General features: G+C 39.2%; 2 protein-coding genes across 2 annotated transcripts in view; one reads left to right on the forward strand and one right to left on the reverse strand.

Moving 5' to 3' along the window:
- Positions 1-19,885, forward strand: part of LOC135472194 (C2 domain-containing protein 3-like) — a 34,310-nt gene extending 14,425 nt beyond the window's left edge. Inside the window, exons 22-44 of the mRNA XM_064751574.1 lie at positions 88-174; positions 573-677; positions 1,086-1,162; positions 1,682-1,740; positions 3,054-3,200; positions 3,566-3,694; positions 3,960-4,054; positions 4,373-4,651; positions 4,905-5,009; positions 5,453-5,633; positions 6,128-6,493; positions 6,927-7,067; positions 7,509-7,620; positions 9,515-9,670; positions 10,070-10,169; positions 10,680-10,876; positions 11,647-11,803; positions 12,299-12,350; positions 13,169-13,296; positions 13,921-13,980; positions 14,363-14,664; positions 15,116-17,057; positions 17,396-19,885. Coding sequence (XP_064607644.1) covers positions 88-174; positions 573-677; positions 1,086-1,162; positions 1,682-1,740; positions 3,054-3,200; positions 3,566-3,694; positions 3,960-4,054; positions 4,373-4,651; positions 4,905-5,009; positions 5,453-5,633; positions 6,128-6,493; positions 6,927-7,067; positions 7,509-7,620; positions 9,515-9,670; positions 10,070-10,169; positions 10,680-10,876; positions 11,647-11,803; positions 12,299-12,350; positions 13,169-13,296; positions 13,921-13,980; positions 14,363-14,664; positions 15,116-17,057; positions 17,396-17,581 — 5,163 coding nt within the window. The 3' untranslated portion in view covers positions 17,582-19,885. The remainder of the gene's footprint in view (positions 1-87; positions 175-572; positions 678-1,085; positions 1,163-1,681; positions 1,741-3,053; positions 3,201-3,565; positions 3,695-3,959; positions 4,055-4,372; positions 4,652-4,904; positions 5,010-5,452; positions 5,634-6,127; positions 6,494-6,926; positions 7,068-7,508; positions 7,621-9,514; positions 9,671-10,069; positions 10,170-10,679; positions 10,877-11,646; positions 11,804-12,298; positions 12,351-13,168; positions 13,297-13,920; positions 13,981-14,362; positions 14,665-15,115; positions 17,058-17,395) is intronic.
- Positions 19,886-22,625: 2,740 nt separating this feature from the next.
- The window catches only part of LOC135472195 (uncharacterized), a 34,788-nt gene continuing 32,762 nt past the window's right edge, over positions 22,626-24,651 (reverse strand). Inside the window, exons 31-32 of the mRNA XM_064751575.1 lie at positions 23,850-24,002; positions 22,626-23,022 (exon numbers count right to left, since the gene is read on the reverse strand). Of these exons, the coding sequence (XP_064607645.1) occupies positions 22,748-23,022; positions 23,850-24,002 (428 nt within the window). The 3' untranslated portion in view covers positions 22,626-22,747. The remainder of the gene's footprint in view (positions 23,023-23,849; positions 24,003-24,651) is intronic.

Genomic DNA, 24,651 nt, shown 5'->3' on the forward strand with positions numbered 1-24,651 from the left:
GCTGTAGTACTACAGTATAAACTGTTCAGTGCTTGTTGTTACTGTTGTTGTGTTGTTAAACCTAGTTTGTCTGTTCTCTGTTTGCAGTTGGTGGGCATAGTGAAGCTGAGCTTACATCAGTTCTACATGTCCTTCAGAGATCAGAAGATTGCCAAGTCTCTGCTGCGATCTCAGGTAATGCCAGGCCCATGCGTCCTGAGAAACAAGTACATGTATGTAATGTGGATAGCTTGCATTGTTCTCAAGCCTGTGACAACTATATGCTGTTAAAGGTTTTCATTTATAGTGACATTTATGTAACTTTTCATGCGTCATGATCAATGCTGATCAATCACTGTGCTAAAAGGCATCTGTTTTGTTTGTGAATTGGTCTGTCAAAACCGTTACCTGGCAAAAACACCTATCTCAGTTTTCTAACATTTTATTGGCTGTTGTCATCTGCATGTATGTTAATTTCCATTTGTGTCATTTTCAGGTAAACAAACTTTACATGTGCTATCCATTGAAAATTCATTTTTTGTTTAATTTCTTTTCCATGTCAATATCATTCCACATTCTGTGGTTTGTTTCAGTTTCCTGTGATATCTGTAGACAACTATCTGGCAATCATGGACCCTTTTTCTGGGGCTCAGGTTGGCCAGCTTAAGGTGCTATTGGCTATGGGGTCATCGGAACAGGTAAGATTTTCAATTTCATTTTTATAAATAATTCTCAAATCAGTGACTTGCAGTTACATACCTGAGTATTGTTACTACAGTGTACTCCCACCGTAATGCCGGCCGCTGTCGTATAAGTGAAATATTCTTGAGCACGGCGTAAAGTACCATTCAAGTATATAAATAAATAAATAAATACTGTAGCCATTGTAATGTCTGTATTTTCCATAAAATTAAAACAACATGCATTTTTAGAAACTATAGATAAAGCTCATAAATTATTACTCCTTGCACTGGAACTAAAAGTTTTCCAGTACTATGTGAATGTGCTATCTGAATGCTCCCCATAACACCATTCTGAAAACAGTAGATCTCTAAGAATTAAGCAGAATGACATGTATCACAGTGTCTAGTCCGTCTGTATTTCAGGTGTCGTATCTGCAGCGCCTGAAGGTAGACCAGGGCATCGTCTCTACCCCAGACAGACCTCTGCACTTCCATGAGAGGTAAGACCAGGACAGAAGCTGTAAAAGACAGACTAATTTTGATGGATTTGTGACTCTGTCAGCTTGTGTTTAGAGTGTTACAAAGATCTGTTACGCCAATGCACTAATGGAATATGAGTATCATAAGGTTTCATTCATTTTAATAAATAAACACAAATGTAAGATTCTTTTAACATGTTTTCATGACAATTAAATTGCATGAAAATGCAAATTTCGTGGAAAGCTAATGAAAAGAAGTCTGCATGAAACAAGATTCAATACTTAACATTATTTTTTTGCGCAGTTTAGTTTATTCCTGCCTTTGTGATAACATTTTGTGACTTATTATTCTTTCGTTGCTAGAAAACAGTAGTAAACTCAGTTTTGACCCGAGTTGCCTTTGCGCGGGGAAAATGTGTGTTCCATTGTAATTTGTAGCTTGTGATGACAGTTGCGATTTACAATCAACTTAGGCTAGTTGTGTTGAAGATCTGTAGTGGAGGCTAAAAGTGCGAATGAGCAGTGTTGTGCTTTTCGTAGGCAGGACATGGTGGACAAGTCTCCGAGTACAGGAGGGTTATTGGGCGCGGAAGCAGCAGGTAAGCTGTATAACTTATTTTGTAATTATTCATCTGTACAGACTGCAGCATGTATGCATGTAGTGCATGCACAAATTTTACTGGACTTTTGTAATGTTTTTTTCACAAAGTTGGAGATGAAACAGTATATTATTATAGCACTGGCATATGGTTTTCATAAATTGTGGTGCTGTACAAGCAAAAGTACATACTTCCAGTCATTGACGGGTTAAAGATGGGGAAAACATTAAACTAACATAAAGTTCAGATGAAAGAGTGTAAAAAGTTAGTCATAAATGTGGTCTTCAGTATTTTTTTCGATTTTTTTTTTAGGGGGCCTCAGTGGCTCAGTCGGTTAGCACGCTAGCGCAGCGTAATGACCCAGGAGTCTCTCACCAATGCGGTCGCTGTGAGTTCAATTCCAGCTCATGCTGGCTTCCTCTCCGGCCGTACATGGGGAGGCCTGTCAGCAACCTGCGGATGGTTGTGGGTTTCCGCCGGGCTCTGCCCGGTTTCCTCCCACCATAATTCTCTCCACCGTCGTATGAGTGAAATATTTTTGAGTACGGCGTAAAACACCAATCAAATAAATAAATAAATAAACAGTTGAAAATAATTTTTCTATACTGGGTATTTTGGACCACTTTTTGGTAAATATAGTCTGTGTGTAATAATGTTATAAATGAGGATGTAACACTTGCTTAATGAATATATTTCCACTAGAATTTGGTCTTTTCAGTGAACAAATGGGTTCAACCTGGATTTTGATCATATTTATTTTTTTAATATATACATAAATATCGTCATGATTCAGATTATATGCATATATTTGGATATCAACAACAACTTTACATTCAGATTAATTTATTAGACATGTACCACATCCTTATTTAGAACATTGTTATACAACAATGATAAATACGAAAATGTGGCCCCAAATATCTTAAATATCTTTAAGAAATATTAAAGATCATATTTGCAAATAACTTTTGATGCTCTTCTGGTTCTGGCATCATTTTTTATGTTTTCATCTCCTTTAATAGAACTCCCATTTTGCCCATTGCCATCATCAAAACCAGACAATCTCTTGTTCCCCATATTTGTGTACAATAAGCAGCCACTGATTCATACATTTATGTGTAATTTATATGTGTTAATTTGATCGCCAGAATCTGGTATTTTACATACTTTTGATGTTTGTAAACACAATGCCTGATGTTTGTAAACACAATGCCTGATGTTTGTAAACACAGTGCCTGATGTTTGTGAGCACAATGCCTGATGTTTGAGAACACAGTGCCTGATGTTTGTGAACACAATGCCTGATGTTTCAGTGGACCACCAGTTTGAGGTGGTGGTTGAAGGGATCAGGAACCTAAAGCTGTTTGAGGAGATGATCTGGGGCGAGGCTGACTGTTTTGTACAGTATTACTTCCCCGCCCAGGCTCAGTCCAGCTCCCCTGGGATGCAGCCACAACATGGTGAGATCAGCTTCATTGTTACCACATTCACTAAGATCTGTTCTATGCTTATTCTTGGTGAACTCTTTTCTTGATGTTCTGTAGTAATGATATTCCAGTTATGGAGAAAAGCTTCATTTGGAGTTTACTGTACTGTATTGTTGTAAGAAATTACACGCTGAGATTGTCATAACTTATACTCGGTGTCATACAGGTAAACACAGTAATATCTTATATATATCTAGATCCATTTTTTTTTTTTTTACTTCTTTACAAGCCCTGAATATGCCAAGACCTATTGCGCAGATTTGATTGTATTTACAATCTGTTCATTTGTGTCTCCAGTGTAGTGTGGCTTTAAGATTTAGGTTTGATTGAACTTTCAGCTGTGTGTACACTGAAGTCTTTCCGCACCGCGACAACTCTATGTTTGCCAGACCCCACCTTCCATGATGTGACACGCCACCATCTGGTCTTACCCATAGGATCACCTGTACAAAGACAGATCCTCTCAGGTATGCATTGCCCCAGAGGTACGGCTTATTTGGTCATTGGTTCAGTAATGCTGTCACTTGAGGTTGTATTCAGACAGACCTATTCCAGCAAATAGGTCAAGTTATTTGTGTCATTAAACTCTTCGTCATTGATCTATTTGCCAAATCCAAAAAGTACATGTGATAAAGTGTTTAACAATGAAATATTATTATGCCTAATATTATTAACGAGATATATAACGAAGGTTTAGATGTTTAATTGTTGACATCTTTGCTTTACCTGTAGCCTGCTCGGGATCAGGGCATGGCTCAGGTGGCCTCCCTTTTGAAGTCTGGTGTCGGTATTATCATCCCAATGTCAGGGATCAAGTTGTGGCAAAGGTAAGATATGGTTGAACAACAGTGATTTTCCTTTCAGCTTTCACCTCACCATGTTAATTAAAGATATTTACACTGGTTGCTGCTGCTTCAATATTGCTACCATGGCATAAAAATGCACCCATTCATTATAGCTTGTACAGTCAGTTGTATTATTGGATGACGCTAACGTGTTTCATAATATTAGCTACATGTATAATTGTGATACACATACATACATTTGTTGTACCTATAAACTATGGTGTTTCCATATACTTGTGTGGCATTGTTGCCACTACTATTGTGTCTTGTCAAGCTGACTTGTCACATTGTGTTTGACAGGGCACTCTGCCACTTGCAAAGCTTTGCGCCATGGTCACCATGCAGAAAAAGGGAGAGACTGCTGTCCAGACATTCTCACTACCCTTGACCCCTGCCATCTCCCAGTCAAATGGCCATGACCCAGAAAAGGAGGCCAAGGTGAAGGAGTCTGGCTTGATGGATTTCACTGTGACCTATAAAAGTCAGCTGTCCCAGAGTGAATCAGGTGGTCTGGGATCAGGCAAACATCAGGCTCAGGTGTGCATCAGTGTAGGTGTGCTCAGAGCTTCAGGGCTGAAGGTAAGGAAGATATAGTTGAAATACATATCCCTTGAAGTTTTGATACACTGACTTTTAATGCAATCAGTGAGAGAATAACCTCTTCTCAATTTGGATAAGTTTCATTGTTTTGCTGCAAATTTGTGTCACACTTTTACACCTTATGCCTTGATGATATTCATGGGAATCCCTCACAGCTCATTGAAACTGGCTGCTCTGAGTTTTACCGCCTCTTGTTAAAGATATAATCTGTGTTCTTGTCTATTTTTACCAGTCAGCAGCAGAGGCTGTTGCTCGCCTGGACTCTGGCATGCAGTACCCAGCTGAGGTTGGGGTAAACACCTACATCAAGGTGGTCTTCTCATTTCTCTCTAAAGAGGTCAGTAGTGTTTGTTAACATTTGCTGACAAATTCTTTTAATTTTCAGAAGATCTGTGTACTTACAGCCTGTAGTACTAATTCACTGAGACAGAAATTTGCTTTTTAGATAAATACTTTTGTCACAAATGACGTGAGTGAATCCTTGTTGTGTGATTGAAAAATTGCTAAGTACAACAAAACCCCAAGTACATACATTCATACAAATGACATGAGTGTTGAACAGTACTTCTACAGAAAGTGGAAAGTAACTCCTTCATTCTCAGATTGAAATTCATGAAAGATAGATGCTTTATTGAACTTTTTTCTTTGAAAGACTGTGTAGTGTGGAATTGATTGACAGAGCCATGTCACATTACCATATTTCAGAGAAGTATATGCCTTCAAAATTACTTTTTATGTATAACAACAGTGTAGCCAGGTCTTCTTCTGTCTTTGCTTCAGGATGAGCGTATAACGAGAACAGTGGCACGCAGCTTTGCCCCAGAGTTTTCCCATCACATGGACTTCCCCTGCTCTCTTCTCTGGACAGAAGCAGACTCGGATGCGCTAAGCCTGACTGAGATTCTGGAATCAGGGGAGGTGACTCTGGAACTCTGGCATCAGGTCCCGGGCTTGTCATCTGGTAGGTCATGTATGGATACAGTCAGACATAAATACACTTAACAAGGTGTTCACCTACATCTCTTTTGTACATGCACATGTTCCTGTTCATGTAGATTTTGCCATCTTAGCAAACAGTTGTGTGTAACAATAATACTGATTGAAGGATACACATACTCTAGGTAATTCTGAGAGGCATGGTAAGAATAAGACTAAGATTGATGTGTTGAAGAACATCCTGACTTTTCTCTACATTTTTTCTTCTATCACTTTGAAGTCTATATCTTTGTAGATGTAAGGATTGCTTTTTATTGAAAGTAGGCTGTAATAAATCCACACATTTCCTGTTGTAGTTTACCTTCTGAAAAGGCTTATCATATATTATTCTTAATTTTGATTTTCAAATTGTTTTGACACCTTTGAATAAAATGATTTTTTTTTTGTCTTTGTTTTGAGGACAGAACATTGACTGAGATGAGTGATAAGTTCAAATGTTAAGCTTCACTATTTTTATAGGTGTACAAGAACCTGAGTTCTTGGAGGATGATGACATCAAAGGGAGACGACTGGTGACAAAGACAGGAGATGTCCTGCTGGGAACAAGTACTATACAGCTCAGAGCTTTGCTAACTCACAGGACTGGTATAAGTGGGTGGTATCCTGTCCACACTTCCACCAATCAGTGGTCACATAACAAAGACAAGAACCAATTAGAGGAGGCTTCCCCCTCTGGGAAAGGTCTGGGTCGTGTGGTTGGAGGGGTGGAATTGTCAATAAAGTTTGCTCACCATGACGACAGGGAGAGGGTGATTCATGCTGCTAGAGGGGTGGGCTGGTCCCCGCTGGATGTGGATGTGGAGGAGGAGGCCTGGGAAAGTGAAGGTTAGATTCAATCCGTGTACATTTAAATACGCTATTGAGAAACCTCCTATATATGTATCTTGATGCCAGTCGAAGTGAATGCAGAAAGCCTTTTTCAGGTTGAATTTTGATCTCACTGCCGTGATCAAAATTTAATTTCAACTATTGATATTGTAGGGTGGAATTCTTTTGTACATATATATTTTGTTGTGTTAAGAGAAGCACAAACAACATAAGTCTGAAAGGTACTGTTATGTTCACTGAGGATTTATCTGGTTTCAGCTAATAGCAGTATGTGATTCAACTGAAAATCTTGTCAGTTTGGAATATGTTAAATGGATTCATATAAATATGTATAAATATAAATATGTGGTTATCTGTAGTGGTTAGACAATGTTTTAAAATTTGTACCTAAAGCCATTTAAATCTGTAATGTGATTGGTGCATTTCCCAGATGAGACAGTAGGAAGAGCCTCTCAGATGCAGGTATCAGTGGACCAGGCGTGTTTCCCCTTACTCAATGCCATGATCATTGGTCAGAACAAACTGGATCATTCTGCCAGGTGTTACGTCAGGTACAAGATCTATGACAGAGGTGAGTGTTCTGCAGACATACATGTGTAGATATGTGGGAACTGGCAAAACCAAAACTGATAGCAGTTAGCATGTATCACAGGCAGAGAATATGACACAACTGACAGTGGCCTGTTGTTCAGAAGTGCATTAAGAGATAAGCCAGACTTTGACCTGAATACCAAACTTGTTACGATACAAAAACAATAAGACTTATGTACATACTGAAGTTATTCCAGGATTGAACCACTCATTCACATTTGAACAATTTGTTCAATGTCCTGCTACAAATTTTAAACATGACGCAGGGTGTTCTTCAGCTTTCACAGAGTTTAAGAAGGAATTATCACTAGTGCTACACGTGTTTACTGTGTACCTAGATCTGAAGACTGCATAGTTACATGGAATGACTGCGATAATTATGTCCATTTCGATTTGTGATTATGTTGTATCTGTTTTCCAGCGGCTGTCGTGTCCAAAGCTCATGGGTTGGATCATCCAGAGTTTGGGATCCTCAGGTCAAAAATCAAACACAAACAGTTGCTACAGCTCCCTGCAAGCTCTCCATTCAGGTGGTAGGTATAATACAGGCAGAGGTAATCTACAGAATTAGCACAAGAAACTCAAATATGAAAAGGAGAGACAACACTATACCAACTGTATATATGCATCATTAAAGTATACCACATTAAGTTAAAAAGCATACCTTTCTAGCTTGTCTTACGAAGTAAGGAAAGGTATTGTGAGACGGGGGATCGAATGGTGTTGGTCTCAAGTTAAAGTTTTTGGACAAGAATAGGGTTGCAGTGGCCACCCATAGTACACAGATAGCCTATGATCGCTAGCGAATTGTACATCAAAGATCAAGGAAGTCTTTTACCTCGTAGCTTAACATTTTGCTCAGCTATTCACAGGGTTGCTATTGCCACCCACAGTACATGAATTGCCAAATGGAGTTCAGTGTACATATCAAAGACCTTTGTGGTAAAATTGTGCACTAATTCCTCACATTCTCCTGTACCACCTCAATGATTTACAACCTCCTAACATATAAAGTCACTGCTCTGCAAGCCTTACACACATGGTAAACAATGATAGTTGTGACAGTATAATAATTTTGGTCTTTCTTGTTGATTTAGTGTAATAATGTTGATTTAAAGGGAAGAGCACTATATAATTAGAGGATAATGTCTGTGTTGGGCAGTGTCAATCATTCTACTTTTTTATGGTTTAGATATTAATATTTGAATGTATCACATGACTTGAACAGTATGCAGTTTTACAAACTGCTCAGATGAGTTATCGGCATTATCTGAATGTCTTGTTATGTTTGTTATGTTCCATAACTGAGATACATGTATGGCTGTTCCTAAAATCTAACATTGAAAAAAATCAAAAACGGCACCTTGTTATAAATTTTAAACAGTTAGGCATATGTTATTTCTATAACACCAGATCGCAACAAGTGACAACATCGTGTGTCCGGTTTCTCAGACATTACGTACCCTGTGGCTTGTTATGAATTCCATATTAAAAGTGATTAAGAGAGTTAAAAACACATCAGAAAAAAATGTATGTGGCCGTCTCTTCCGAAATAAACTAAGGTTGTATTATTTGTTTTGCTTTCTTTTAATTATACTCTTTCAACAATAATGAAGCACAAATAAACATAACTGACAGTTGCTTTAGAATAGATATGTGATATCCAGTCTTTATTATTTATGCACAGGTGAAATGTCAGGATTTCCTTAATTGATAAAAGTGATATCTCACTGGCTAGAGTTAGATATCACCTTTGTTATTACACACCCCGACACCATGACATCACGAAGAAACATTTTGTTTTATGACGTTCTAGTCCAAGTTTAGCAGAATGACGTCATAATACAAGTTCAGTCAACTTTAGCTTAAGGTCTACAGCCAAAAACATTGCTGAAACTTGTTCAGTGCACAAAATCATGATATTTTAAAAATATAAATAATAAATAGATTATTGCACAGTGAAGGTTGAATATCATAAATATTTTTCTTGTGAAAGGAGGCGTCTTGTTGGATATCATTTTTGCCCCTAACTTGAAAAATATTTATGATATTCAACCTTCTTAGTGCAATATCTATAAATAACATCTAAGGATGTCATCTGGCGGTATTTGGGAACAGAGACTGAATTTGTGGTGTATAATATTATTTTTATTTTGTTTTTAAGTTTTTTATTGTGGAATGGAAATAACTACAGAAGTACAAACAGTCTATTTTTCACATTTGGGCTGGTGTGGATGAGCTGTTGTTTTCACCAGCAACTTTTCCAAGTTTAAAGTTGATCAAAAAATGTTATCAAAATGTTACCAGTTTTCTATTTTGAGTGTACATGCACATTTATATTAGAACAAGACAACAGAGTATATAAGAATATGTATACACACCCTGTCAAATTTGCCCGTGACTATTAGGCCTTGTCACACCTGGCAGGTACCTGCGAGAGGAGAGACTAGAGATTCAGGTCTGGGTGAGCTATGGCCGACAATCTGAGGAACAACGACCCCGACACAGGGACAAGCTGATTGGCTCAGCATTCATTGACATGGAGACATTAGCAGACCCACGAAGGAAGCAACACCAAATAAGGTACATGCATATTATATGTAGGAGATGCTATACTTACAGGTGTATATTAGTTAGGAATGTGCACAATATTAAAAACACGTATCTATCTATTCAGATTTGAACAGTTCTTGCAATAACTTTTCTTTGGGCAAAGGTAATTGTTACATGAAGTATAGTTTGCAGATTTTGGAATTGTGACTTTGTAACATTTTTTGAGAGGAATGCTGTTTTTATGGCCCTCAGTATTGTTTACCTTTTAATGTAGATTTGAAATCATTTGTGTAAGATAAAAGCAAGTACAGTATGTAAACTACCAGAACCTGGTGTGACTGTTGTTCCATGTACTCACACATGGATAAAGAGCATCTATTTCCATGAAACCACACAATGTCTAACCCTTTATCCCATGTGATGTTACAGTGGTCTGTACCCACTGTTCAAGCCTGGAGCAGCCAGTCTGGGAGGAGCCTACCTGAGGGCACACATAAGCCTTAAGCCTCTTCTGGGACCAGTGGAACAGGTAAATCTTACACTTTGTATACATGTTGCACCCGTTCTGCCATTAATCTATGGTGTTGTACACTTAGCTGTTGGTATAAATTAGATGATAGTGGATTGTGAAGAACAATTGTATACACTGACGTTGTACAATTCAGAGCACAAGCCTCTGTCATTTAAATTTATTCTCTCCACAGATACAGTACATTTGTATGTGTAACAACATATTTTGTTCATACCAACTATTTCATTTGTGAGAAAGTTTCATTAATCAGTTTTCAAGGCATAAATTTGAGAAAATGGTATCATGTACTTAAGACTTAGGAACATTTGAAATATTTGTAAAACAGTGGTGTCAGTGTTTGAATCCAGCATAGTCAAGTTTGTCAGGGTCATTTTGAGTTGGAGTACTTTGCCATGGTTTGTGACCTGTTTCCTCCACCCATAAACTTGACCACCATTGTGGGCACTCTTGGGTAACCATTGATGTGACGTAAGTGATTAAGCTTTAGTCCCTCTCCTGATGTTACAGATATGTCAGATAGAAGAGGGCAGTGATGTGGTCGAAGATGAAGATTATGACCCTAATGACAGCTTCCATCAAGTGGTTACCACGGCACCCAGAAATGAGGTCATAGGTCAGAAGGAGGAGCCAGACACACCCACATTTGCTGCCCATATCTCTGTAGAGAGAGCAATGCACCTGCCATGGGTGGCAGAGAAACATGGGTGAGTTCTGAGAACAGGTTTGAAGGCATCGCCTGATGTGGTTTGCATTTATGTGGTATATATATCAGCATATTTTCACATGCCACACTGCAGTATTTCAGTCATATTATGGCAGTGTATTATTATTTTATTTATTTATTTGATTGGTGTTTTACGCCGCACTTAAGAATATTTCACCTATACAACGGTGGCCAGCAATATGATGAGAGGAAATCGGGCAGAGCCTGGGGGAAACCCACGACCATCCACAGGCTGTGGCAGATCTTCCCAGTGTATTATTAGACAATTGCCTGTATAGGTACATACTGTAAGGTAATGAGCAGAAAAGGAGTCCTTTTGTGATGGGTTTTATATTTCCGTACAAATTCCTCATGTGACATCATTTTCGTGGAGCGACGTCATTTTTTTCTGGAGTGGCATAATCTGCAGCATATAATGAAGTAATATGACGTCAGAGCAGGACTTCGTACAGAAATGACTGAACATTTTGTTTTTTGCACTGAATAGCACTACAGGGTTTTTGAACTGCCCAAAAAGCTGAACATATCTCTATGTGGTAACCGTTTGTACATACTATGTACCCATGTCGCATACTAGCAATTTTACCTTGAAATGTGTATGCTCTTTAATATGTGGGTGAAGTTTTCGAAAGGACTGTATGGGGAATATTAATAAATCAAACAAGTAAATTCAGCGTAGAATATGTAAATGTTTCATTAAGTGTTTACATATATTGCACATGTCACTACATACATGTATATCACCCCCAGGTCCCCCTCCTGTGAGCCTAACTCATATGTGTCATTCCAAACATCCGAGGTGAGTCGTCCCGTGTTCACCAGTGTGGTAGTCGCGTCAGAGGCACCTGTGTGGGATTTCCAGATAGAGACACAACTTACCACAGAACTCCTCTTCATGGAGAGTAAGGTGAGTCTTATCCTTCTGCTCCTCCTTCTGTAAGAACTGCTCCTCCTTTTGTAAGAACTGTTTCTCCTTCTGTAAGAACTGCTCCTCCTCCTGTAAGAACTGTTCCTTTTTCTGCAAGAACTGTTCCTCCTTTTGTAAGAACTGTTCCTCCTTCTGTAAGAACAGCTCCTCCTGTAGAATAACATGAATCTTATTCCTGCAGAGATATTCCTACTGAATATGTAATACGATCCTGTTAAAAATTGTTTGCATAGTTGTCTTTATAGGCTTTTTGCTTTATTAATTCTGTTTCGAAAATCAAGGGACCAGTGTAAAGTAGTACCTAAAATTTGCACTTACACTGTATTATAAAGTTAGTAAAGGCTCTGATTTTTTTTTCAATATTTTCTATGTAAAAAAAATCATGTACATGTAAGTGCAGAGAGTGAAAGATGATTTTGTTCCTTGCTTGAGTGACAGTACCCTTTTTATCTAATGAGAATGTTTTTGTTGCAGCATTTAGTATTCAAGGTGTGGCATAAACCTGACACTGCCTCCAAAGAACCAGGTGAGTCCTTACGAAGGTCTGTACCTGTAATTACTGTGTCTGCTGGTGTATATAGCATGTAGTTCATTGGCCCATCATCCTGCACCAAGGTTTGGATACAGGACCTCATGTTCTTTAAAATATCAAGTTTATAAATTAAAAAGATCAAATGACTCTTGGCATTTGGACATAACAGGTTGATTGCTTTTGTTTTCAAGATGATAAACTGATCATGAATTATTGAAGTATTATGTTTTTAAATTTCAAGCTTCAATAAGCATACTAACTTCCTGGCTTAGTGTCCAGCATGAAGGGGATAGTGCAACGACTGGTTGACCCGTATCATTATAGTAGTTCGGGTGGGACGGCTTACTTGCCTCCGGTAGGGCGTGTCAGTGAAGCAGCACTAGACAACAGAAATCCGTCCTGCAACAATGAGGCACATTACATACACTCTAAAAAAATTGTTAAGCAGGACGTTAAACCCCAAGCACTCACTCACTCACTCACTCAGCATACTTGCTCTAATAATACTTAACTTTTCATCCACGTTTTGATTAATTTTTCTAAAAAATCAAATAAGAGATTCCTGGGTCCAATGCTGCAGCCTTGTATAAGGAAAATAGAAGTAACGATTAAAAAGGAAGATGAAAAATTGCATTAATAAAGCAGTTTAATTTGTTGGCATAATCATTTCCAAAATGTCAAAGATTTATAAAAACAACTTCTGTACGTGGATTAGATAAAGCCTTTGTTTTGCCAAACAGACAATGTGCAGGACAAACCTCTAGCCTCTGTTGTGACCAGATTTGTGAGCATACTTGTATTGCTGTCCACAGATAGATCCTCTGACCGTGTCCTGGGCTTTGTCACCGTGGACCTGGTACCTCTGACTACAGGGCTACAGCAGATCTGTGGCTGGTACAACATCATGGATTTCAATGGCCAGTGTCAGGGCCAAATCAAGGTGGGCGCAAACACACAACCTTTACATGTAATTTCAGAGTGTGTGTAGCTGGTCATCTGTCTTATCTCACTTCTGTGGTGGTGGTGGCATCTGCTTGATGATCACATTACGTACATGTAATACTGAACAGTCCAAGTGTAATTTGTGTATAAATTTATAACATATTTATTTGATTCATGTTTGACTTTAAACCATACTTTAAACCAAACCAGGTCAGGCTTAAACACATATTTTTTGTGTGATGGTGATCAGGACCTATTCCACAAAGCCACTTTTCATTTAAGTCAATTGTTCGTGGAGAAAAAATAAAAACAAAATTAGAACAAAAGGGAAAAAAGGGCACATCACCCTTGACGTAATTTGTTTGGATGCCACAAGCACATGTAATCCAATGGGGAGGGAGCATATATTGTAATCCCTTGAGGTGGTGTTAGTGTGAAGCAGGACCGGGAGCAATCATTATGTATGTTATTACTCTTCAGTGTAATGTCATTATGACGAGCTGGGAAGGAACATAAACTGAGGTCAAGGTCCTGCTGCCAGGTGTTTGATTACAGTAGAAAATTAAATGTCTGGATTTTCTTTTTTTGCATTATGGGTACTTGATTGTTTTACAATTCGCAGGTCAGTGTAACCCCACTGGAGTCTCTGTCTCCATTCAGAAGTGGCCTACCATCACCTTTGGTAAGCTCTCCTGGCTATAGTGTACCAAGATATCGAAGTATCTTCATTGTTGTGTAAATTTGATTCTGGCTAATGGTGTGATTTCAGATTGATAAGCGGCAAATGGTTGATTAAACTGGTTTTCTCTTCATAATCAGTGTGAGCAAAATGAAACTACTTCAGTCTCGTAGTTATGCTGTAATGTTTCAGGTTACATAATGTGTATGTCAGCATAATTTCAAAGCATTGATATGTCAAGTAAAGCAGTGGTTTTCTTTAAAACCCAAATTTCCTCTATACAGACAAGTTTTTTTCTATCTTTTAAAGTCATAAACTCATCAGATCCACAAATCAATTTGGTACCTTTCTCTAAGTTATACTTCTGTATGTCTTTTTTCTTCAGTTGGACGCCCACCATGCTCCATTCCGGAGCTCTGTGTTTTACCCACCAGGGTTCTCCGGGGTGACTTGGTCAGACCAGCCCCCCTGGGCACCCAGCCACTCAGAGACAAGTCTACCTCATTTCCAGGAACACTATGAAAGTGTCAAACATCATCATGAGATGCTGCAGAAACAGGGCCAGATAAAGCCACCTGATGACAACCAAGGGGAACAACCTGAGGTGTCACTTCACTGGAAGCCACAGTTACCTGATTTAAGGGAGGAGCCCAGTTCTTCCAAGTCTTTTTTGTTCTCTGCTCTCAGGTAATCGCTTATGCACATCAAAAGTACACAGTACCACATCATATTGGTTAGAAGTACATGTTTATGTTAAACCTAAATATTAGAGATTCTGAGAAAGATTTTCAAAATATTTCTTGTGTATCAAAGGAAAAGTGTTCTATGAGTTTCATCAATTATGAATGATGTACATAAGTAGATGGTTGTTCAAAAGTGTATTAAAAGTCAAGTACAAGTAAGACTGATATCTGAGTACGACAGTTGGAACTCAGGTCCATACTGGGTTGGCAATGGTGGGTAATCAGTAAATACCTGACGAAATGGGCAGTCCAAATCTCATCAAATAACTATGCGGTTAATAAATATATATATATAACAGATATATATAAATATATTCAACTAATCGAAAAAGAAATAACAAATTGTTTCTGGTCTTCGACTTAAAAATGAACTCTTTTCTTTTTGTTTTTCACAGAAAACAGCTCACAGAACTAGATGAAATCAATGATAAATTCAAAGCCCGACTGGCAATGCCAGAGCCCAGACACCAGGACACTCAGCTCCACTTCAGGACAGAGAGACTACCCCTGTTCACTAGATCTGATCACCCGGCCGAAAATGGTCAATCAGCTCACCTTAATCTCAACTCCACCATCGGGGCGAACTCCTACACCTCCCAATCCATGGGCAAAGATAGTGCTAGAGACAGTGTCAGTGGACAGGACAGTGGGAATGTGACAGCAACCCACCACGAGACCAGCAATGATTTGATTGGTTCTCATTCGGCAGTGCCATCTGGAATGTCCACACAATCAGGGGAGGTAACTGGTGCCATTGATCAGCCTGTGTCAAACACTATGAGCTCTGAGCTGGACGTGCCTGAGGACTTTCTACACAACCATGTCCCTCCTCAGATACAGGAGCTCCTGCAGGCTGCACGGCAGCTTCACCAGCCCCCGCCAGAGCCCCAGGAGAGAGCACCAGCCACAGAGGAGCTGGACTTGTCCAGCAGTGATGAGGAGGAGGAGGATCGTGATAACCAGCAGAACTACTTCCATCAGTATCAGGAATTTTTGCAAGATGGAGGAGATAACAGCAGCGATGACCAGGAAGAAGAGGATGATGTTGACATCATCACACCACGAGCTCTGAACGACATCTCTAGCAAAGGGCCAATGACAGGGGAGATAACTGGTACATCTCACATGAACCGTACAGGACCACATGGCACAAGGCACATCTTTCCATCTCCCATACCTGAACTGTCTTCTTTTTCTAACACAGATAGCTGGCTGGTTGAGCCACAGCATACAACAAATCTAGCTGTAAGCACCCCTGCAGAATTCGATGCTGAGGACTACACCCATCCAACCCCAATGCCTTTTGACATTGACTCCCTGTCAGATTGCGTGGAGTGGGAAAATAACTCAGGTGAGGAGTTTAGTGACAGGCCAGAGACCGTGCAGGATGAGAAGGTACGGATTAAAACGGTCAGACATAACCTGGTGGCTGAAGACATGAACATCGTAGAGACCACTGGTAGATCGCAACCCTCTCCAGAATCAGGCCATGAAGATTGTCAATTCTCACCAAGAGCAGATTATAATAATACTGAAAACTTTGTGCAGTTCAGCCATAATAGTGGACAGAATTCTCCATGGTCAAGCCATAATAGTGGACAGAATTCTCCAAGGTCAAGCCGTAATGATGCACAGAATTCTTCAAGGTCAAGCTATAATGATGCACAGAATTCTTCAAGGTCAAACCGTAAAGGTGTACAGAGTTCTCCAAGGTCAAACCATAATAGTTCACAGAATTCTCCAAGGTCAAACCATAATGGTGCACAGAATTCTTCAAGGTCAAACCAAAACTATGGACATAGTTCACCAACGCCCAGCCATAATAATGAGCAGAATTCACCAAGGCTAAACCAAAATGATGAGCAGAATTCACTAAGGTCAAGCCATAATGGTGCAGTGCATTCTCCAAGATCTGACCATAATGATACTCAGAGCTCTGCAAAATCCAACCTTGAAGAGATACATTCCTCTCCAAGGTCAAATCATAGTAACAGATCACAAAGTTCAGAGGTCAAGGTGATAAAGGGATTACCTCCCTTGTCAGGACCAGGTTGGGGTCAGAGTAAAGATACCAGTAGTGGAACAAATTCATCATTGTCTACACCCAGAGCTCCTCTTGGTGTCATCACACTGGACATGTCCATCAAGGATGAGGCAGCTGAAATTGTCCAGCCAAAGAATGCTGCAAACAAACCAAACAGTGCTCAGAACAGTGACCATTCCACTCCAAGGGAAGGAACTCTTCCTCACTCCCAGGTTCCCAACTTCTTCCCTTCTGCAGTACAGTTAGAGCAGTCAATGAAAGCTCTTCAACTTGTGACATGTAAACCAGGCCAGGTAAGGTTGATTCCTAGTGAAACAGGATATGATGTCTAATGGAGAAAATACACTAATGGCAAATCTGATATAAAATCTCAAATATTATTTCCCCTCAATGTACAGGATGTACAGTAATCAGTTTTCTGAAACTTTAGGATTTTGCGTTAATGTCTTTAGGCAGACTCTCTAGCCATTATTCCACCAAAGCAGTCTTTACTGTTTGTATAAAATGATCTCTTTTATTGGATGACATGCTGCCAATGTGGTGTTAAACCCTAATCATTGTTCATTTTTCTTGGTAAAGTGTTCAGTACACACCTTCAGCTGTTACTGCAGCCTGTGTTGTTTTGTTGCAGCCTTTGGATGAGACCAGACTGAAGGAAAAGGCTTCTGTAGCTCAGGAGTTTGTCAAAAAGCTGTCCAAAGGGTCCTCTGTGACAAAGACAGACAAGTTCCAGAACAGCGGGCTCAAAAACAAACCATTACCAACTGCAGACGAAACCAAGAGGATAGCAAAGATCTTTGCTTCTAAGTTTGCATAGAGCGTACAGACACATTGTTGTGATATTTTTAATACCTGGTATTAACATACCTTTCAGCATATCACTTGTTTTAGCTCAGCAGAATGTGACGACTTCTCCAAATGTGCAGGTAGAAAAGTGTTGTTATTGCCAATTGATTGTCTGTCATCAGGACATGTACAACCATTCCCAAAGGCATTCCAAGCATTGTGCTTTATCTATATGCTATATTCCATCTCTTTTGTTACATAATTTTTATTGTAGTTCCAAACCCGTAGCTTACTGTAGCTGGCAAAGAATACAATGATAGGGTATAGAATCTTGGACCTTTTCTGCCATAAGTAATTTGTATCAAAGCTGTGTTGTCTTCTATTCATTTCTTTCTTTGCGATGGTGATTTGTGGACCAAGTGGCAAAATATTACTCATTTAATGCAAGAGAATAACTGTCAATCTGGCCTGGGCCCCGAGTTACCATGGTGTGGGATGTGTATATGTTGTCATGGACAGCTTGTACTGGAGCGGACTGACTGAATGGCAGAGCTCCCTATTGCTAGCTGAAAATTTTCGCCTTTCTTTCAACTAGTCAATAGTGTTAAGTTTCCTGACACATTCTTTCATTTATTATGCAAATGACATGATGTAATCTGCATTCAAAATCTTGAAAAAGTATTTTGTAAGAGATTTATTACATCTCTTTTAGTATAGAGCTGTGATTCTGTTTTATTTCCACTGCTGCTGACCTACTGAAAGTTGCTAAGCAGTTTTCATTTAGTCTACATGTCTCACATGTGGTGTGGTGCTGTCAACCTAACCAAACCAATGGCTCTTACGATTATATGGAAACACCCGTGTTGCCAGCCTAGCCTTGCCAGTCGTCTGACATTGTTTGTCGTTGTTGTAACACGATTGGTTCTCATCCGCTGGCGACACCAGTGTTTCTCACTACTGTTTTGTTAATGGTCAGTTGAGATTCGCAACACAGTCTGTTGGATCCTGATAATTTTGTGAGACCCAGGTGTATTGTTATTGAAAGTTACTGGGTGTTGGAGTTAAGAACCCTTCTGGCCAATTCTTTGAATTTATTGGTAACTCACTGAAACAAGCTGATATAATTGTACTATGCATATGCTTATGTAATGTTGAGTTGATAAATCAGTGTACAAACACAATGGTTCATGTTCTGTATGTAACAGTGAACGTATATTTTGCTTGATCATTCTGTATGTAACAGTGAACATATATTTTGCTTAATTAACAAGCATGTTTCTTTGTAAGGCCAGATACAAACCCAACAATCCACCAAGTCCACTGAATTATCAACAGAGGTATAAATATCACATGTACTTAATCTTGTTAGCTGTACTAGAAATAATGGGTGGATATGGTTTTAGATGTAATAAATGCAGTAAGGCTTATTTGTATACATCTGATAGTGATGCATGGGTTGAAGGTCTTGTTTTAGTCAGACATCTTTAACATTATTTACAAATCCAAAATAAAAACAAGATGGGCAAAAACTGTGACTATAGGTAAATAAGCATATGGAGTTGTTAGTAGACAAAAAAATTGTTGAGATTTGTGTTGGAGGAAATTTAGCAGTAGATGTTACCTTAATCACCCAAGATATACACAAATTTTTGAGCTACTTTATCAGAGTTCAGATATTTTGCTTGTATGTAAGGTTACTTTTGTCCATGGCCATTGGCGAAGGTATGGTTTTCTAGGATCTTCATGTAAGATGAATGTATTCATTAGGGGAATCTAGGTGGTTAGAGGCCTGTAGGAACTACGCTATAAATTGTTAATCTTATTCAACCACCTCTGCAACCTAACTTTTAAAAGTTCTGAGATAACTATGGGATGCAGAGAAGCATTTTGCATAGTTTTATGAGGTTTGCATCTTTAGTGACACAAACAAATCATTTTAGTATCATTTTCATAATTGTATGCATAAATTCTACTGAAAAAAAGTGCTTCACAGGTCATAAGGTTGAAGATTTTGCAGTACATGTTCTGACAGAAGTTTTCAAATTTTATAGTGGAAGCTCCCTTATGTGTATTTTTTTCGTGGATTTTTTCAGATTTAAGTTTACAAGTGGTACATTCTGTTTGTAATTCATTCTTTTGCAATATATATTCTTGGGCCCAGAGGTGAAAACTGTGTATCGTTGAATGAGGAAAACTTAATACCACTTCTAAGAGAATAGAAACAGGAAAAACCATTTTCTAGACTAATCTGACACAGTCTAATTAATAGAGTAATAGTGTCCAGAGTAATATGCATGCATGTGTAATGTACTGTAGAGTATCTCACAAAAAGCATTTTGGCTATTTTCGGGTAGGATAATACCCAATGAGCCTCTTTGTACGTCGAGTTGGTTCTGTGGAACATTTCAGTCCATTTGGAGGACACTCATAAGTTCCATTAATAGTGTTAGTATTTATTTGACAGAAGAAAGAAACCTGAAGATGTAATACCATACAGCTAATACTGTATTGATGCAGCAGAATTGTGACAGATACAATACTTCTAGAGTACATGTGTAACAATTATTTAATTGTATATATCCTGTAGTATACTGCATGTTAGCAGTTACATCCTGTATAAAAATTTTGACCTATTCTATTCTTTTTGTACATGTATATATTCTGTAAAGATAACTGTAATAAAAAAAATAATAGTGAATACTTAACATGTTTTTTTCCCCTCAAACGAGGGCACTTGACAAACTTAACTCCTCTCTGCTGATAGTATTTCATAAGACCAAAAAAAAATTCTTCATGCAACAGGCTAATGCAGACGCATAAATCATTATGTTTACAAACTGTCAGATTTTCTATTGCGCTGGGAAGGTCTGCAGCAACCTACAGATTCCTCCGAAGCCCTGCCTGGTTTCCTCCCACCATAATGCTGACAGCAATCGTATAAGTGAAATATTCTTTAATACGGAGTTAAACACAGATCAAAAAAATAAATACATGAGTTGTGCGAATTGGGAATATACATATTGGGAATGTAATATGTGGCACAGTATTTATAGAAATGGCTTGAAATCCACACAAGGCAAAGAAGGTTTAAGCTGAAGCTGATCAGTCCATGGCTAAAAAAGGTTCAGCTGTGGCTTTAATGATGGGGCTCATTTTAGAAAGCTGTCCTAACATACATGATATAAGAGATACAACAGCTTTGTAAGACAAACGCCAGGAGTTTTGACAGGTTTTTGTCACTCGGTAAAGTGAGTGGTTTTCTTCAGTTTCCTGTATCCATACATCTGACACCCACTGTGTCAGTGAAGAACTGTAGAGTAAGGTGTTAAGTACCAATCAAATTAATACATGGCAGGCAAGCTGTGTCAAGCATATTTACTATATGTATGTCCTCATTATATGCGCTTTACACCAGGCAAATAATAAGAATTCTTCATAAAATGGGTCCCAGGACACACGCATTTTCCATCAAATGGCACCTGCATTTACACTCCATAAAGTTCCAGTTTGTTAAAGTATGAAATGTAATTCCAGTACTATTATACTACAGGGTGACAGGAGTTTACATAGTGAACTGGCACATAATGGTAAATTTGTCAGAATTATAGACTAGGATGATACACTCAGCATTATAACATAAGCATATGTAATGAGTTCTAGCCTTTGACTTAACAAATCTATTTTTGGACTAAAATGTGAGAAAATAAAAATCAGCATAACATCAACAATTTACTAATATGGCTGTTAATTGAAAATCTTATGAACATTACCTCAGAAATTTGGTAGTATCAACTCTATATACTCAACAGTAAAATATAACAAATACAATGTAACAAACAAATGAAATAAGAAAGGTAAATTCTAAAGAATATTTACAATACTCCAATATATCACAGGCTATAACAAAACACAGGTTTGTTGTGATGTAAAATGGATGGCACTATATGTACACGTTTCATAATAAACTTTTAACACACCGGTATCCCAAGGCACTTGAATAAATACTTCATACTTCCTGAGGTCATCAACAGTTGATAACTTCATTTGTTTCTAACACTACAGAATTACCACACATCCACTGGATAAACTCTCATGCATTACATTATATTACTTTTCATAAATACGAAACAAAAGTTCTACTGCTAACAATCTCCATGGGTGTACCCCACTGATCATCATAATAGCATAACTGTAGCAATGACAATCATAATGCTGTACCTATACCACTGATCATCTAAGCAGTGTTCCGGTACCATTCATCATAGAAGTGTACCTGAACAACTATTCATCATAGCAGTGTACATGTACTATTCATCATCATCACAGCAGTATATCTGTACCATTCATAACCATAGCAGTGTACCTGTATCATTCATCATCACAGCAGTGTACTTGTACCATTCATCACAGCAGTGTACCTGTACCATTCATCATCATATCAGTGTGCCTGTACCATTCATCATCACAAAAATGTACCTGTATCACTATTCATCATTGCAGTGTACCTGTACCAATCTTCATCTAAGCAATGTTGATCACTGATAAACACAGTCTATTCATCATCTAAGCAGGGAACCTATACCATTCATCATTATAGCAGTGTATCTGTACCTCTATTCATCATAGCAGTGTACTTGTATCACTGATCATCATAGCAGTGTACCCGTACTATTCATAATGTCAGTGTACCCATACTATTCATCACAGCAGTGTACCTGTATGATTATCATCTAAGCTGTACCACCAATTAACATAGTATATCTGTACTAGTGATCAACATAGTCGAGCTGTACCACTGATCAACATGGTCTAGCTGTACCACTGATCAACATAATCTGGCCATACCACTGATCAACACTGTAGTATACCTGCACCACTGATGATCTCATTTAATAAGACTATGGCTGACATAAATGATAACCACACTAAGGCAGCATCACTTTCAAATTAGAAGTCTGCCACAATTTTAAGTAAATGCATGTACACAGATGCACTGCTGACGATCACATCAGCTCTACTGCTGAAGATGATTGCCTTTAAGCTATCACCCGCCATCCTATAAACTGTACCACTGCCACTCCTATAAGCTGTACTGCTGCCACTCCTATAAGCTGTACCATTGTCAATCCTGTAAGCTGTACCACTGCCAAGGTCATGAGCTTTACAAATCACAAGAGCTGTATCACTGACATCAACTTCAGCTGTCACCATTTAAAGTCTCTTCGTCTGGCACGACAAAAACCACCTTCTTGCCTTTCTGGTCTTCCTGAGGAACAGGGCTCTGATGTGTTATGTCTGGGGTATCCTGGGGTTCAGCTGCTGACTCAACATATGGTTCTGCAGCAGCGATGGTGACCTCCTGCTCACGCTGTCGCTGTCTCTCTGCCTCCTCTCTTTGGCGCCTTTCCCGTCTCGAGTCGACAACAAGTTTCACACACACAGACAGAGGTGTGTCTTCAACACATGGACTCCCTGAAATAACAACCACTTCAACTACAAGAGGCCAAGTCTAATGGTTTATCTTAATAAATCTACCTAAATTCACAGATCAAATTACTGAGTTGATTTGGGAGCAAAACAGTGTTAAACCAGATTTTATTTCTGACTCTAGATATATTGCACTATGGAGGTATCCTTACAGCAGAGCACAAGGATCTCTGGCCTGTAATACATAATACTTTTGATTATACTGGTCTCCATTTGCAGTTGTTATTATATTATTGTATTACCCCACACTTATCTGCTGATTACAACAAAGTGATCCAACCAGTCAGGTTTTGTGTCTGAGGTCAGTGTGTGATGATGCAACCCAGGCACCACAGCCATACAACCCAGGCACCACAGCCATACAACCCAGGCACCACAGCCATACAACCTGGCACCACAGTTAACAACCCAGGCACCACAGCCATACAACCTGGCACCACAGCCATACAACCCAGGCACCACAGCCATACAACCCTGGCACCACAGCCATACAACCCTGGCACCACAGTTAACAACCCAGGCACCACAGCCATACAACCTGGCACCACAGCCATACAACCCTGGCACCACAGTTAACAACCCAGGCACCACAGCCATAAAACTAAAGCACCACAGCCATACAACCCTGGCACCACAGCCATACCACCCTGGCACCACAGCAATACAACCCAAGCACCACAGCCATACAACCCAGGCACCACAGCCATACAACCCAGGCACCACAGCCATACAACCCAGGCACCACAGCCATACAACCCAGGCACCACAGCCATACAACTGCGGTAGAAGATGATGAGTAATTACAGTCTCACCTAGTAATTTTTTGGCCTCCTCCCCATCTATTATAGGGTTCATCCAGGTGGACTTCCTGTACTGGCTGAGATTGGTCGCAGCAGGAGGGTAGATGTGGTACAGCACCTCCATCACTTCCTTCTTGTACAGGCCACGAGAGCCCTTATCCTGGCCTATACACAATAGTCAATGATAACACCGGTTTACATATCTGCTTTACGGGTGATTTATCAAGAGCCCTGTACAGGCCATGGGAGCCCTTATCCTGACCTATACAACAATCAGTGATGACACAGGTTTACATATCTGGTTTACTGGTGATTTATCAAGAGTCTTGTTCAGGCCATGGGAGCCCTTATCATGACCTGTACACAACAGTCAATGACAACACGTCTGGTCTACTGGTGATTTATCAAGAGTCTTGTACAGGCCATGGGAGCCCTTATCCTGACCTGTACACAACAGTCAATGACAACACATCTGGTTTACTGGTGATTTATCAAGAGTCTTGTTCAGGCCATGGGAGCCCTTATCATGACCTGTACACAACAGTCAATGACAACACGTCTGGTTTACTGGTGATTTATCAAGAGTCTTGTACAGGCCACGGGAGCCCTTATCCTGACCTGTACACAACAGTCGATGACAACACATCTGATTTACTGGTGATTTATCAGGAGTCTTGTACAGGCCAATGAGAGCCCTTATCCTGATCAAGAAAGCACTGATTCATTTTTAAAACAATGATCAGGTGAAAATCAAATAAAATTGGGGGAAACATGGCACAATCAAGAATGAAAAATTAAGTACATTTAATGATTT

Source organism: Liolophura sinensis, chromosome 8 (genome assembly GCF_032854445.1).
Source record: "Liolophura sinensis isolate JHLJ2023 chromosome 8, CUHK_Ljap_v2, whole genome shotgun sequence".
In the NCBI taxonomy this organism is placed as follows: Eukaryota; Metazoa; Mollusca; class Polyplacophora; order Chitonida; family Chitonidae; genus Liolophura; species Liolophura sinensis.